The sequence below is a fragment of the Oncorhynchus masou genome, chromosome 23 (genome assembly GCF_036934945.1).
Source record: "Oncorhynchus masou masou isolate Uvic2021 chromosome 23, UVic_Omas_1.1, whole genome shotgun sequence".
In the NCBI taxonomy this organism is placed as follows: domain Eukaryota; kingdom Metazoa; phylum Chordata; class Actinopteri; order Salmoniformes; family Salmonidae; genus Oncorhynchus; species Oncorhynchus masou.
In genome coordinates, this window is record NC_088234.1 from 3,917,751 (window position 1) to 3,930,250 (window position 12,500).

The 12,500-nt window shown below is 49.2% G+C and overlaps 2 protein-coding genes across 2 annotated transcripts in view; both read right to left on the reverse strand.

Annotated features, from left to right (window-relative positions):
* The window catches only part of LOC135511228 (mucin-22-like), a 25,965-nt gene that overhangs the window by 12,128 nt on the left and 1,337 nt on the right, over nucleotides 1-12,500 (reverse strand). The gene's annotated exons all lie outside the window — the stretch shown is intronic.
* LOC135510142 (mucin-22-like) lies at nucleotides 4,643-10,077 on the reverse strand. The gene is made up of 4 exons (XM_064930922.1): nucleotides 10,001-10,077; nucleotides 5,586-6,656; nucleotides 4,886-5,025; nucleotides 4,643-4,733 (listed from the first exon to the last, which is right to left on the reverse strand). Coding segments are annotated over exons 1-4 (1,290 nt in total). The 3' UTR covers nucleotides 4,643-4,731.

The following is a 12,500-nucleotide window of genomic DNA, read 5'->3' on the forward strand; positions in this document are numbered from 1 at the left end:
TGAGTCTGTCTTTAGGAAAACACCCGAGCCCTATTCACTAGAACAACACCCCCAGGTGAGTCTGTCTTTAGGAAAACACCCGAGCCCTATTCACTAGAATAACACCCCCCAGGTGAGTCTGTCTTTAGGAAAACACCCGAGCCCTATTCACTAGAATAACACCCCCCAGGTGAGTCTGTCTTTAGGAAAACACCCGAGCCCTATTCACTAGAACAACACCCCCAGGTGAGTCTGTCTTTAGGAAAACACCCGAGCCCTATTCACTAGAATAACACCCCCCAGGTGAGTCTGTCTTTAGGAAAACACCCGAGCCCTATTCACTAGAATAACACCCCCAGGTGAGTCTGTCTTTAGGAAAACACCCGAGCCCTATTCACTAGAATAACACCCCCAGGTGAGTCTGTCTTTAGGAAAACACCCGAGCCCTATTCACTAGAATAACACCCCCAGGTGAGTCTGTCTTTAGGAAAACACCCGAGCCCTATTCACTAGAATAACACCCCCAGGTGAGTCTGTCTTTAGGAAAACACCCGAGCCCTATTCACTAGAATAACACCCCCAGGTGAGTCTGTCTTTAGGAAAACACCCGAGCCCTATTCACTAGAACAACACCCCCAGGTGAGTCTGTCTTTAGGACACCCCAGGTGAGTCTGTCTTTAGGGAAACACCGAAGGCCCTATTCACTAGAACAACACCCCCCAGGTGAGTCTGTCTTTAGGAAAACACCCGAGCCCTATTCACTAGAATAACACCCCCCAGGTGAGTCTGTCTTTAGGAAAACACCCGAGCCCTATTCACTAGAATAACACCCCAGGTGGAGAGTCTGTCTTTAGGAAAACAATTCGAGCCCTATTCACTAGAATAACACCCCCAGGTGGGGAAGGCCCTATTCACTAGAATAACACCCCCAGGTGAGTCTGTCTTTAGGAAAACACCCGAGCCCTATTCACTAGAATAACACCCCCAGGTGAGTCTGTCTTTAGGAAAACACCCGAGCCCTATTCACTAGAACAACACCCCCCCAGGTGAGTCTGTCTTTAGGAAAACACCCGAGCCCTATTCACTAGAACAACACCCCCAGGTGAGTCTGTCTTTAGGAAACACCCGAGGCCTATTCACTAGAATACCACCCCCAGGTGAGTCTGTCTTTTAGGAAACACCCGAGCCCTATTCACTAGAATACCACCCCCCAGGTGAGTCTGTCTTTAGGAAAACACCAGCCCTATTCACTAGAATAACACCCCCCAGGTGAGTCTGTCTTTAGGAAAACACCGAGCCCTGGTCACTAGAACAACACCCCCAGGTGAGTCTGTCTTTAGGAAAACACCCGAGCCACCCCCCAGGTGATCTGTCACTAGAATAACACCCCCAGGTGAGTCTGTCTTTAGGAAAACACCCGAGCCCTATTCACTAGAATAACACCCCCCAGGTGAGTCTGTCTTTAGGAGGCTTACCCGAGCCCTATTCACTAGAATAACACCCCCCAGGTAGTCTGTCTTTAGGAAAACACCCGAGCCCTATTCACTAGAATAACACCCCCCAGGTGAGTCTGTCTTTAGGAAAACACCCGAGCCCTATTCACTAGAATAACACCCCCCAGGTGAGTCTGTCTTTAGGAAAACACCCGAGCCCTATTCACTAGAAGACCTAACACCCTGAACTTGTCCAATAAAAAATGTAATTAAAATAAAAACAGTCGTTGTCCTTTTCCATTGCAAAACGTCTGCAATGTTTTTGAAACGGTGTGCACCAATGAATATGGGTGAGGGGGTTGTCCAAATACTCTGATTGGACAAGACAGGGTTAAGAAACATAACCCCCAGTTGACAGCTGGTATGTTCCAGGTTCACCCCTCTGATTCTGGAGTTGGTATGTTCATTGTTCTGTCACCCCCTGACGGTACAGATCTAGAATCAGTTTTTCCTCCTTAAATACTAACCTTCAACCATTAGTGGTCGAAAATTGTAACCTGCCAAGATCAGAGTCTCGGGGGCAGCGTCACGCTGCTCCCGTTTCTCACAGTGGAGCTCAGGATGAGGTTATTGAGTTCGAGCTCCCACCCTCTGGCACCTCTTCCTTCTTCTCAGTCACGACCCCCTTCTCTCCTCCCCTCCTCTCCTCCAGTTGACTCACATTCTCTGCGAAGACCTCCTGCAGCACCTCTCCTCTCCTCTTCTGTTTCTCCCTCCATCTCTCCACCCTCTCCTCCTCCTCCCGCTCTTTCTCCTCCAGGAGCGAGCGGAGGAACTCGGGGCTGATGACGTTATCCTTGTCGTTAACCAATAGGAATGCGTTCTTGAAGCGGTTGTAGAGCATCGATGCCTTGTCCATCACGTCCTGGTTACTGCGGAAACGACGCATCTGGGAAGCACACAGTTGTGGTCAGGTGTGTGTGTGTGGTTATTGTATCTGTCAGGTGTGTGTGTGTGTGTAGTTATTGGATGTACAGAACCAGTCTACTCATTCAAGGGGTTTTATTTGTACTGTGTCTTCACTATTATTCTACAATGTAGAAAAGTCAAAATAAAGAAAAACCCTGGAATGAGTAGGTGTTCTAAAACTTTTGACTGGTTCTGTACGTCAGCTGTGTGCCCGGTTCTGTACGTCAGCTGTGTGCCCGGTTCTGTACGTCAGATTCTGTGCGCGGTTCTGTACGTCAGCTGTGTGCCCGGTTCTGTACGTCAGCTGTGTGCCCGGTTCTGTACGTCAGCTGTGTGCCCGGTTCTGTACGTCAGCTGTGTGCCCGGTTCTGTACGTCAGCTGTGTTCTGTACCGCGTGTGCCCGGTTCTGTCGTCAGCTGTGTGCCCGGTTCTGTACGTCAGCTGTGTGCCGGTTCTGCACGCTGCTGTGTGCCCGGTTCTGTACGTCAGCTGTGTGCCCGGCTCTGTACGTCGCTGTGCCCGGTTCTGTACGTCAGCTGTGTGCCCGGTTCTGTACGTCAGCTGTGTGCCCGGTTCTGTACGTCAGCTGTGTGCCCGGTTCTGTACGTCAGCTGTGTGCCCGGTTCTGTACGTCAGCTGTGTGCCCGGTTCTGTACGTCAGCTGTGTGCGGTTCTGTGTGTGCCCGTCAGCCAGCTGTGTGCCCGGTTCTGTACGTCAGCTGTGTGCCCGGTTCTGTACGTCAGCTGTGTGCCTGGCGCTGTTCGGAAAGTGTTCAGATCCCTAGACTTTTTCAACATTTAGTTAAATTCTGGCCTTATTCCAAAATTGATTACTTAAAACATTTTCTTCAAGCTTCACACGATACTCCATAATGACAAAGCGAAAACTGGTTTAGACATTTTTGAAAATGTCTTAAAGTAAAAACAGAAAAACCTTATTTACATAAGTATTCAGACCCTTTGCTGTGAGACTACATTGAGCTCAGGTGCATCCCTGTTTCCACTGATCATCCTTGAGATGTTTCTACAACTTGATTGGAGTCCACCTGTGGTAAATTCAATTGATTGGACATGATTTGGAAAGTCACACACCTGTCTATATAAAGTCCCACAGTTGACAGGTGCATATCAGACAAAAACAAAACCATGAGGTCGAGTAATTGTTTTAGAGCTCAAAGACAGGATTGTGTCGAGCGCAGATCTGGGGAAGGGTACCAAAACATTTCTGCAGAACTGAAGGTCCAAGAACACAGTGGCCTCCATCATTCTTAAATGGAAGAAGTTTGGAACCACCAAGACTCTTCCTAGAGCTGGATGCCCGGCCAAACTGAGCAATCAGGGGAGAAGGGCTTTGGTCAGGGAGGTGACCAAGAACCTGATGGTCACTCCGACAGAGCTCCAGAGTTCCTCTGTGGAGATGGGAGAACCTTCCAGAAGGACAACCATCTCTGCAGCACTCCACCAAACAGGCCTTTATGGTAGAGTGGCCAGACGGGAAGCCACTCATCAGTAAAGGCACATGACAGCCCGCTTGGAGTTTGCCAAAAGGCACCTAAAGACTCTCAGAACATGAGAAAGAAGATTCTCTGGTCTGATGAAACCAAGTTTGAACACTTGGTCCTGAACGCCAAGCTTCACGTCTAGAGGAAACCTGGCACCATCCCTACGGTGAAGCCTGGTGGAGGCAGCATCATGCTGTGGGGATGTTTTTCAGCGGCAGGGACTGGGAGACTAGTCAGGATCGAGGGAAAGATTAACAGAGCAAAGTATAGAGAGATCCTGGATGAAAACCTGCTCCAGAGCGCTCCAGGACCTCAGACTGGGGCGAAGGTTCACCTTCCAACAGGACAAAGACCTTAAGCACACAGCCAAGACAATGCAGGAGTGGCTTCAGGACAAGTCTCTGAATGTCATTGAGTGGCCGCGCCAGAGGCCCGACTTGAACCCGATCGAACATCTCTGGAGAGACCTGAAAATAGCTGTGCAGCGATGCTCCCCATCCAACCTGACAGAGCTTGAGAGGATCTGCAGAGAAGAATAGAAGAAACTCCCCAAATAGAGGAGTCTGAAGACTTTGAATTTGTAATAAATTTGCAAAATTCTAAAAACAGATTTTTTGCTTTGTCATTATGGGGTATTGTGTAGATTGCCGAGAACATGTTTAATCCATAACGTAACAAAGGGGTCTGGGTACTTTCCGAAAGCACTAAGTCAGGTGTTTGAGTGGATGTTGATGATAGCAGTCGTACCTTTCTGAGCGTAGTGATGAGTTCACTATGTCTCTGGACGTGTTGTGATGTTACATAGACCATACTGAGTTGGTCCAGCGCTGTCAGACACTTACTAATGTCCTGAGAGACAAACAGAGACACACAGAGACAAAGAGCGAGACGGTGAGAAAGAGAGAGACGTTATATAGACCATAGTGAGTTGGTTCAGGACTATCAGATGGGGTAAACGGTTAGACTTCTCAAATAGATCAAAGGTTGTGCGCGTGACTCACAGGGTTGTCCGTCTTCAGAGAGATGCGTATGTCTCCGTGTATACGGTGCAGGGTGGGAGTCCGTTAGACTGAAAGATTCTTTAGTGGTATGTAGCTTAGACAAGCTGTCTGTTTTCTGGCCGTCCCCTGGTACACCTCTCCTGGCACAGACAAGACAACCAATGGTTAGTTATGACAGGTACAGGGCAGCCAGGTAGATAAAAGACAGTTACAGGGCAGACAGGTAGACTGGTAGATAAAAGACAGTTACAGGGCAGACAGGTAGATAAGACAGTTACAGGGCAGACAGGTACAGGGCAGCCAGGTAGATAAAGACAGGTACAGGGCAGCCAGGTAGATAAAAGACAGGTACAGGGCAGACAGGTAGGACAGACGGGTACAGGGCAGCCAGGTAGATAAAAGACAGGTACAGGGCAGACAGGTAGATAAAAGACAGGTACAGGGCAGACAGGTAGATAAGACAGTTACAGGGCAGACAGGTACAGGGCAGACAGGTAGATAAGACAGGTACAGGGCAGCCAGGTAGATAAAAGACAGGTACAGGGCAGCCAGGTAGATAAAAGACAGGTACAGGGCAGACAGGTAGGACAGACGGGTACAGGGCAGCCAGGTAGATAAGACAGGTACAGGGCAGACAGGTAGATAAGACAGGTACAGGGCAGACAGGTAGGACAGACGGGTTATTCATTCCTGTACTCACTGAGGTGATTTAGGCTCCTCCTCCTGTCGTCTCTCTTCCTTTTCTGTCTCCAGTTTCTTGGCTTCGGACTTCGTAGCCTCCGCCCGGGTCGAGTCGGGCTTCGTAGCCTCCGCCCGGGTCGAGTCGGGCTTCGTAGCCGCCGCCCGGGTCGAGTCGGGCTTCTTAGCCTCCGCTGATTTCTTGCTCTCCACTTTCTTCTCCATCTTTTGTTCAGGTTTCTTACATTCAGTTTTTTTGCCTTCCAATTTTTTTACTTCTGTTTTCTTCCTGTCCGTTGCCTTTCCGCCTGTTGTCTTGTTGCCTGCTGTCTTGCTGCCTGCTGTCTTGTCGCCTGTTGTCTTGCTGCCTGCTGTCTTGCCGCCTGCTGTCTTGCCGCCTGCTGTCTTGCCGCCTGCTGTCTTGCCGCCTGCTGTCTTGCCGCCTGTTGTCTTGTCGCCTGCTGTCTTGCTGCCTGCTGTCTTGCTGCCTGCTGTCTTGTCGCCTGCTGTCTTGCTGCCTGCTGTCTTGCTGCCTGCTGTCTTGTCGCCTGCTGTCTTGCTGCCTGCTGTCTTGTCGCCTGCTGTCTTGCTGCCTGTTGTCTTGTCGCCTGCTGTCTTGCTGCCTGCTGTCTTGTCGCCTGCTGTCTTGCTGCCTGTTGTCTTGTCGCCTGCTGTCTTGCTGCCTGTTGTCTTGTCGCCTGCTGTCTTGCTGCCTGTTGTCTTGTCGCCTGCTGTCTTGCTGCCTGTTGTCTTGTCGCCTGCTGTCTTGCTGCCTGCTGTCTTGTCGCCTGCTGTCTTGCTGCCTGCTGTCTTGTCGCCTGCTGTCTTGCTGCCTGCTGTCTTGTCGCCTGCTGTCTTGCTGCCTGCTGTCTTGTCGCCTGCTGTCTTGCTGCCTGCTGTCTTGCTGCCTGCTGTCTTGTCGCCTGCTGTCTTGCCGCCTGCTGTCTTGCCGCCTGCTGTCTTGCTGCCTGTTCTCTTGTCGCCTGCTGTCTTTCCGCCTGCTGTCTTACTCGCTGTTTTTCTGTCCCTTTTCTGCCCGCCTGTCTTTCTACTCTTCTTCTCTTCAGCTTTCTTCCCTCCAGCTCCATTTTTCCTGATGAAAGGGGGGGAGTAGATTATTTCAGAGCAGTGTAGTCACGAGGTGAGTGTGTGTAGTCACGAGGTGAGTGTGTGTAGTCACGAGGTGAGTGTGTGTAGTCACGAGGTGAGTGCTCACGGGGTCCGTGTAGGTTTAAAGCTCTGTCTTCTCAGGCCCTTCCTTCGTGAGAAGTCCTTGTAGAGACTTCAGGACACTCTCTCTCCTGGCCGCCAGACGCCGCCGACGCTGCACACACACACAGGATGTGATTTCACTAACAGGATATTACATCACTATCAATCTTCACTAATATTGGACAGTTGGCCTGGTCTGCATTTCAAACGACACTCTATATAGTTAAAAGTAGGGATAGATAGAGAACGAGTGTTGCACGGTGTACCCAAACTTCTGTACTTCCACACTAGAACATGAAAAACGGTTCGCTACTAAAATTTGTGTTACTTTCGGTACTTCTGCCAAAAGTGTCTCAAAGATCAAGCCTGTATATCAGCATAGCCGACCTCTTATAGCCTGCACCCTGTCTGCTCCACTAACTCCCTGCTAGCCTGGGCTGTATCATGTTAGCTCCACTAACTCACTGCTAGCCTGTACTGGGAGTCTGGACTGCATCATGTTACCTCCACTAACTCACTGCTAGCCTGGGAGGCTGGGCTGCATCATGTTAGTTCCACTAACTCACTGCTAGCCTGGGAGTCTGGGCTGCATCATGTTAGCTCCACTAACTCACTGCTAGCCTGGGAGCCTGGGCTGCATCATGTTAGCTCCACTAACTCACTGCTAGCCTGGGAGTCTGGGCTGCATCATGTTAGCTTCACTAACTCACTGCTAGCCTGGGAGTCTGGGCTGCATCATGTTAGCTCCACTAACTCACTGCTAGCCTGGGAGATTGGGCTGTATCATGTTAGCTCCACTAACTCACTGCTAGCCTGGGAGTCTGGGTTGCATCATGTTAGCTCCACTAACTCACTCACTGCTAGCCTGGGAGTCTGGGCTGCATCATGTTAGCTCCACTAACTCACTCACTGCTAGCCTGGGAGTCTGGGCTGCATCATGTTAGCTCCACTAACTCACTCACTGCTAGCCTGGGAGTCTGGGCTGTATCATGTTAGCTCCACTAACTCACTGCTAGCCTGGGAGTCTGGGCTGCATCATGTTAGCTCCACTAACTCACTGCTAGCCTGTACTGGGAGTCTGGACTGCATCATGTTAGCTCCACTAACTCACTGCTAGTCTGTACTGGGAGTCTGGACTGCATCATGTTAGCTCTACTAACTCACTGCTAGCCTGGGAGTCTGGGCTGCATCATGTTAGCTCCACTAACTCACTGCTAGCCTGTACTGGGAGTCTGGACTGCATCATGTTAGCTCCACTAACTCACTGCTAGCCTGGGAGTCTGGGCTGCATCATGTTAGCTCCACTAACTCACTGCTAGCCTGTACTGGGAGTCTGGACTGCATCATGTTAGCTCCACTAACTCACTGCTAGCCTGGGAGTCTGGGCTGTATCATGATAGCTCCACTAACTCCCTGCTAGCCTGGGCTGTATCATGTTAGCTCCACTAACTAACTGCTAGCCTGGGAGTCTGGGCTGCATCATGTTAGCTCCACTAACTCACTGCTAGCCTGGGAGTCTGGGCTGCATCATGTTAGCTCCACTAACTCACTGCTAGCCTGGGAGTCTGGGCTGCATCATGTTAGCTCCACTAACTCACTGCTAGCCTGGGAGTCTGGGCTGCATCATGTTAGCTCCACTAACTCCCTGCTAGCCTGGGAGTCTGGGCTGCATCATGTTAGCTCCACTAACTCACTGCTAGCCTGGGAGTCTGGGCTGCATCATGTTAGCTCCACTAACTCACTCACTGCTAGCCTGGGAGTCTGGGCTGTATCATGTTAGCTCCACTAACTCACTCACTGCTAGCCTGGGCTGTATCATGTTAGCTCCACGAACTCACTGCTAGCCTGGGAGTCTGGGCTGTATCATGATAGCTCCACTAACTCCCTGCTAGCCTGGACTGTATCATGTTAGCTCCACTAACTCCCTGCTAGCCTGGGAGTCTGGGCTGCATCATGTTAGCACCACTAACTCCCTGCTAGCCTGGGAGTCTGGGCTGTATCATGATAGCTCCACTAACTCACTGCTAGCCTGGGAGTCTGGGCTGCATCATGTTAGTTCCACTAACTCCCTGCTAGCCTGGGCTGTATCATGTTAGCTCCACTAACTCACTGCTAGCCTGTACTGGGAGTCTGGACTGCATCATGTTAGCTCCACTAACTCACTGCTAGCCTGGGCTCTATCATGTTAGCTCCACTAACTCACTGCTAGCCTGTACTGGGAGTCTGGACTGCATCATGTTAGCTCCACTAACTCCCTGCTAGCCTGGGAGTCTGGGCTGTATCATGATAGCTCCACTAACTCCCTGCTAGCCTGGGAGTCTGGGCTGTATCATGATAGCTCCACTAACTCACTGCTAGCCTGGGAGTCTGGGCTGCATCATGTTAGTTCCACTAACTCCCTGCTAGCCTGGGCTGTATCATGTTAGCTCCACTAACTCACTGCTAGCCTGTACTGGGAGTCTGGACTGCATCATGTTAGCTCCACTAACTCACTGCTAGCCTGGGAGTCTGGGCTGCATCATGTTAGCTCCACTAACTCACTGCTAGCCTGGGAGTCTGGGCTGCATCATGTTAGCTCCACTAACTCACTGCTAGCCTGGGAGTCTGGGTTGCATCATGTTAGCTCCACTAACTCACTCACTGCTAGCCTGGGAGTCTGGGCTGCATTATCTGGTGTGGATCAGACAACCCAGTCAGTATCTGGTGTGGATCAGACAACCCAGTCAGTATCTGGTGTGGATCAGACAACCCAGTCAGTATCTGGTGTGGATCAGACAACCCAGTCAGTATCTGGTGTGGATCAGAAAACCAGTCAGTATCTGGTGTGGATCAGACAACCCAGTCAGTATCTGGTGTGGATCAGACAACCCAGTCAGTATCTGGTGTGGATCAGACAACCCAGTCAGTATCTGGTGTGGATCAGAAAACCAGTCAGTATCTGGTGTGACCACCATTTGCCTCATGCAGCGTGACACATCTCCTTCACATAGAGTTGATCAGGCTGTTGATTATGGCCTGTGGAATGTTGTCCAACTCCTCTTCAATGGCTGTGAGAAGTTGGCAGGAACTGGAACACGCTGTCGTACACGTCGATCCAGAGCATCCCAAACATGCTCAATTGGTGACATGTCTGGTGAGTATGCAGGCCATGGAAGAACTGGGCCATTTTCAGCTTCCGGGAATTGTGTACAGATCCTTGCGACATGGGGCCGTGCATTATCATACTGAAACATGAGGTGATGGCGGTGGATGAACCGCACGATAAAGGGCCTCAGGATCTCGTAACGGTGTTCTCCGTGCATTCAAATTGCCATCGATAAAATGCAATTGTGTTCGTTGTCTGGAGCTTATGCCTGCCCATACCATAACCCCACCGCCACGGGGCTCTCTGTTCACAACGTTGACGTCAACAAACCGCTCGCCCACACGACATCATACACGTGGTCTGCGGTTATAAGGCCGGTTGGACGTTCTGCCAAATTCTCTAAAACGGTATTGGAAGCGGCTTATGGTAGAGAAATGAACATTAAATTATTTGGCAACAACTCTGGTGGACATTCCTGAAGTCAGCATTCCAATTGCAAACTCCCACAACTCGAGACATCTGTGGCATTGTGTTGTGGGACAAAACTGCACATTTTAAGAGTAGCCTTTTATTGTCCCCAGCACTAGGTGCACCTGTGTAATGATCATGGTGTTTAATCAGCTTCTTGGTATAACACACCTGTCAGGAAGAAGGATTCTCTCACTAACAGGGATGTAAACAAACAAGAAAGACATAAGCTTTTTGTGCATCCAGAAGTTTTCAGGGATATTTTTATTTCAGCTCATAAAAAAAAAAAAAATGGGACCAACACTTTTTACATGTTGCATTTATATTTTTTGTTCAGTGTATAATTTATTCGTTACATGTTTATGTAAAAAAAAAAAAAAATCTATCGTCATGTTATTGAATTCAAGATGGCCAACGATAGAGCAGGAGCTGAGTTTACCTGTCCAGTGATATTGAATTCAAGATGACCAACGATAGAGCAGGAGCTGAGTTTACCTGTCCAGTGATATTGAATTCAAGATGGCCAACGACAGAGCAGGAGCTGAGTTTACCTGTCCAGTGATATTGAATTCAAGATGGCCAACGATAGAGCAGGAGCTGAGTTTACCTGTCCAGTGATATTGAATTCAAGATGGCCAACGATAGAGCAGGAGCTGAGTTTACCTGTCCAGTGATATTGAATTCAAGATGGCCAACGATAGAGCAGGAGCTGAGTTTACCTGTCCAGTGATATTGAATTCAAGATGGCCAACGATTGAACAGGAGCTGAGTTTACCTGTCCAGTGATATTGAATTCAAGATGGCCAACGATAGAGCAGGAGCTGAGTTTACCTGTCCAGTGATATTGAATTCAAGATGGCCAACGATTGAACAGGAGCTGAGTTTACCTGTCCAGTGATATTGAATTCAAGATGGCCAACGATAGAGCAGGAGCTGAGTTTACCTGTCCAGTGATATTGAATTCAAGATGGCCAACGATTGAACAGGAGCTGAGTTTACCTGTCCAGTGATATTGAATTCAAGATGGCCAACGATAGAGCAGGAGCTGAGTTTACCTGTCCAGTGATATTGAATTCAAGATGGCCAACGATAGAGCAGGAGCTGAGTTTACCTGTCCAGTGATATTGAATTCAAGATGGCCAACGATAGAGCAGGAGCTGAGTTTACCTGTCCAGTGATATTGAATTCAAGATGGCCAACGATAGAGCAGGAGCTGAGTTTACCTGTCCAGTGATATTGAATTCAAGATGGCCAACGACAGAGCAGGAGCTGAGTTTACCTGTCCAGTGATATTGAATTCAAGATGGCCAACGACAGAGCAGGAGCTGAGTTTACCTGTCCAGTGATATTGAATTCAAGATGGCCAACGATAGAGCAGGAGCTGAGTTTACCTGTCCAGTGATATTGAATTCAAGATGGCCAACGATAGAGCAGGAGCTGAGTTTACCTGTCCAGTGATATTGAATTCAAGATGACCAACCATTGAACAGAGCAGGAGCTGAGTTTACCTGTCCAGTGATATTGAATTCAAGATGGCCAACGACAGAGCAGGAGCTGAGTTTACCTGTCCAGTGATATTGAATTCAAGATGGCCAACGATAGAGCAGGAGCTGAGTTTACCTGTCCAGTGATATTGAATTCAAGATGGCCAACGATTGAACAGGAGCTGAGTTTACCTGTCCAGTGATATTGAATTCAAGATGGCCAACGATTGAACAGGAGCTGAGTTTACCTGTCCAGTGATATTGAATTCAAGATGGCCAACGATTGAACAGGAGCTGAGTTTACCTGTCCAGTGATATTGAATTCAAGATGGCCAACGATTGAACAGGAGCTGAGTTTACCTGTCCAGTGATATTGAATTCAAGATGGCCAACGATTGAACAGGAGCTGAGTTTACCTGTCCAGTGATATTGAATTCAAGATGGCCAACGATAGAGCAGGAGCTGAGTTTACCTGTCCAGTGATATTGAATTCAAGATGGCCAACGATAGAGCAGGAGCTGAGTTTACCTGTCCAGTGATATTGAATTCAAGATGGCCAACGACAGAGCAGGAGCTGAGTTTACCTGTCCAGTGATATTGAATTCAAGATGGCCAACGATAGAGCAGGAGCTGAGTTTACCTGTCCAGTGATATTGAATTCAAGATGGCCAACGACAGAGCAGGAGCT

What these genes read in the sequence shown, in the direction of transcription:
- LOC135510142 (XM_064930922.1), bottom strand. Translation starts at nt 10,077, where the DNA reads ATGCACGGAGAACACCGTTACGAGATCCTGAGGCCCTTTATCGTGCGG. An exon ending in CGCCATCACCTCATGTTTCA is followed by an intron (nt 6,657 to 10,000) that starts GTATGATAATGC and finishes CCCTTTCATCAG; the next exon opens with GAAAAATGGAGCTGGAGGGA. An exon ending in GAGGAGCCTAAATCACCTCA is followed by an intron (nt 5,026 to 5,585) that starts GTGAGTACAGGA and finishes TGTCTGTGCCAG; the next exon opens with GAGAGGTGTACCAGGGGACG.